We start from the raw sequence: 1,383 nt of genomic DNA, 5'->3' as shown, positions 1-1,383 counted from the left end.
TGCAAGAACTGTACTTGTACTTGCACTGATCGCTACTTGAGGGGAGTTCCTTGAAGATAACACAATAGCTGGCATCAGTCACGTCTTTAAAGGTCAGTCTAAAGTGAGGAGGTCGTTTTGGGCTCTGATCTTCATTGCTGCCATCATTAGCTGCATAGCTCTCATCAGTCTAAGCATACAGATATTTCTAAACAAACCAACAGCTTCTACCATTAACGTCGTCACTCTTAATGGTGTCCCATTCCCAAGTGTGACCATTTGCAATATCAACTTTGAGAAGAATGAGGCTCTTCCGTTGCTCAGTCGTACGTACAACCTCATGAACCAGCTGTTCAATGCGGACGAGAGCTTTCACTCCAACAGCATGAATGCTTCCTCAGTCATTTCAAACTGTAGGAACACAGTCCCCAGGAATAACAGTGACGCAACCTTTGAAGCAACAATATGGAATATACAAAGACCAGCTCGATCTAAGAGAAGGCTCATACATTACTGTGGGTTTGTGACTGGCGTTAATAGCAACGTCTCCAATTGTAAGAGCCTTTTCCAGCCAGTCCTGACTCCAGCTGGAATATGCTTCAATTACAACGGCAGCAGTAACACTATTCACAGTACTGGGACTAGATATGGCATGAAGCTTGTCCTAAATATAGAGCAGGATCTCAGACCCTCGTACAATGGTAAAGCAGGAGTTATACTTTCCGTGCATGATGGGAAAGATGTGGCTAGACCGAATGTCAATGGTATCAATGTAGCACCAGGTCAAGCAATCAATGTTGGAGTCAATCTAAAAGAATACATTGACGAGACGAAAGAAGCGAATTGCACTGCAGGACAAGATCTTGTCTTCTTTGAGGATTATGACTACTCTCAGTATGCCTGTGCACAAGATGCCCTCATTAAACAAATAGCAAAGCCTAACGTATGCAACTGCACTCTGCTACCAAGGAGGCCATCGAATGGAGAGTATGACCACACCCCTAACTGCACCTTCCCCACCTCATGCTGCTTACTGAATGAGTACAAGACCATCAATACAGAGGAGCAATGCCCACTGCCTTGTAGATACAAGTACTATGACTACACCACAAGCTATGCTAGCTATCCTAACTCATTCATATTAGAAGATTTAATGAGAGATGAGAATGTCACTGAAGACTATTTAAGAAAGAATTACCTATCAATTAACATCTATATCAATGATTTACGATACAGCGTGGTCACTACTTCATACACGTTTGGTGTTGAAGGTTTGCTGGGAGATATAGGAGGACAATTGGGTCTATTCATTGGAGTAAGCATAATCACATTCTTTGAAGTTTTGATTTTATGTCTTGACGAGTTAAAGAGGATCTGCTGTCCTGATTTCGTTATAAATAAGTG

At 42.2% G+C, this 1,383-nt stretch overlaps 1 protein-coding gene across 1 annotated transcript; it reads left to right on the top strand.

The window, feature by feature from the left end:
- Positions 1-150: 150 nt before the first annotated feature.
- LOC105316224 (acid-sensing ion channel 5-like) lies at positions 151-1,294 on the top strand (the record flags this gene model as incomplete). The annotated part of the gene is made up of 1 exon (XM_011411044.1): positions 151-1,294. A coding segment is annotated over one exon (1,144 nt), but the record flags the coding sequence as incomplete, so codon positions are not given.
- Between the last annotated feature and the right edge of the window lie 89 nt (positions 1,295-1,383).

Source organism: Amphimedon queenslandica, unplaced genomic scaffold (assembly GCF_000090795.2).
Source record: "Amphimedon queenslandica unplaced genomic scaffold, v1.1 AMPQUscaffold_3208_Cont24793, whole genome shotgun sequence".
NCBI classification, from domain to species: Eukaryota; Metazoa; Porifera; class Demospongiae; order Haplosclerida; family Niphatidae; genus Amphimedon; species Amphimedon queenslandica.
This window is presented reverse-complemented; position numbering and strand designations above follow the sequence as displayed.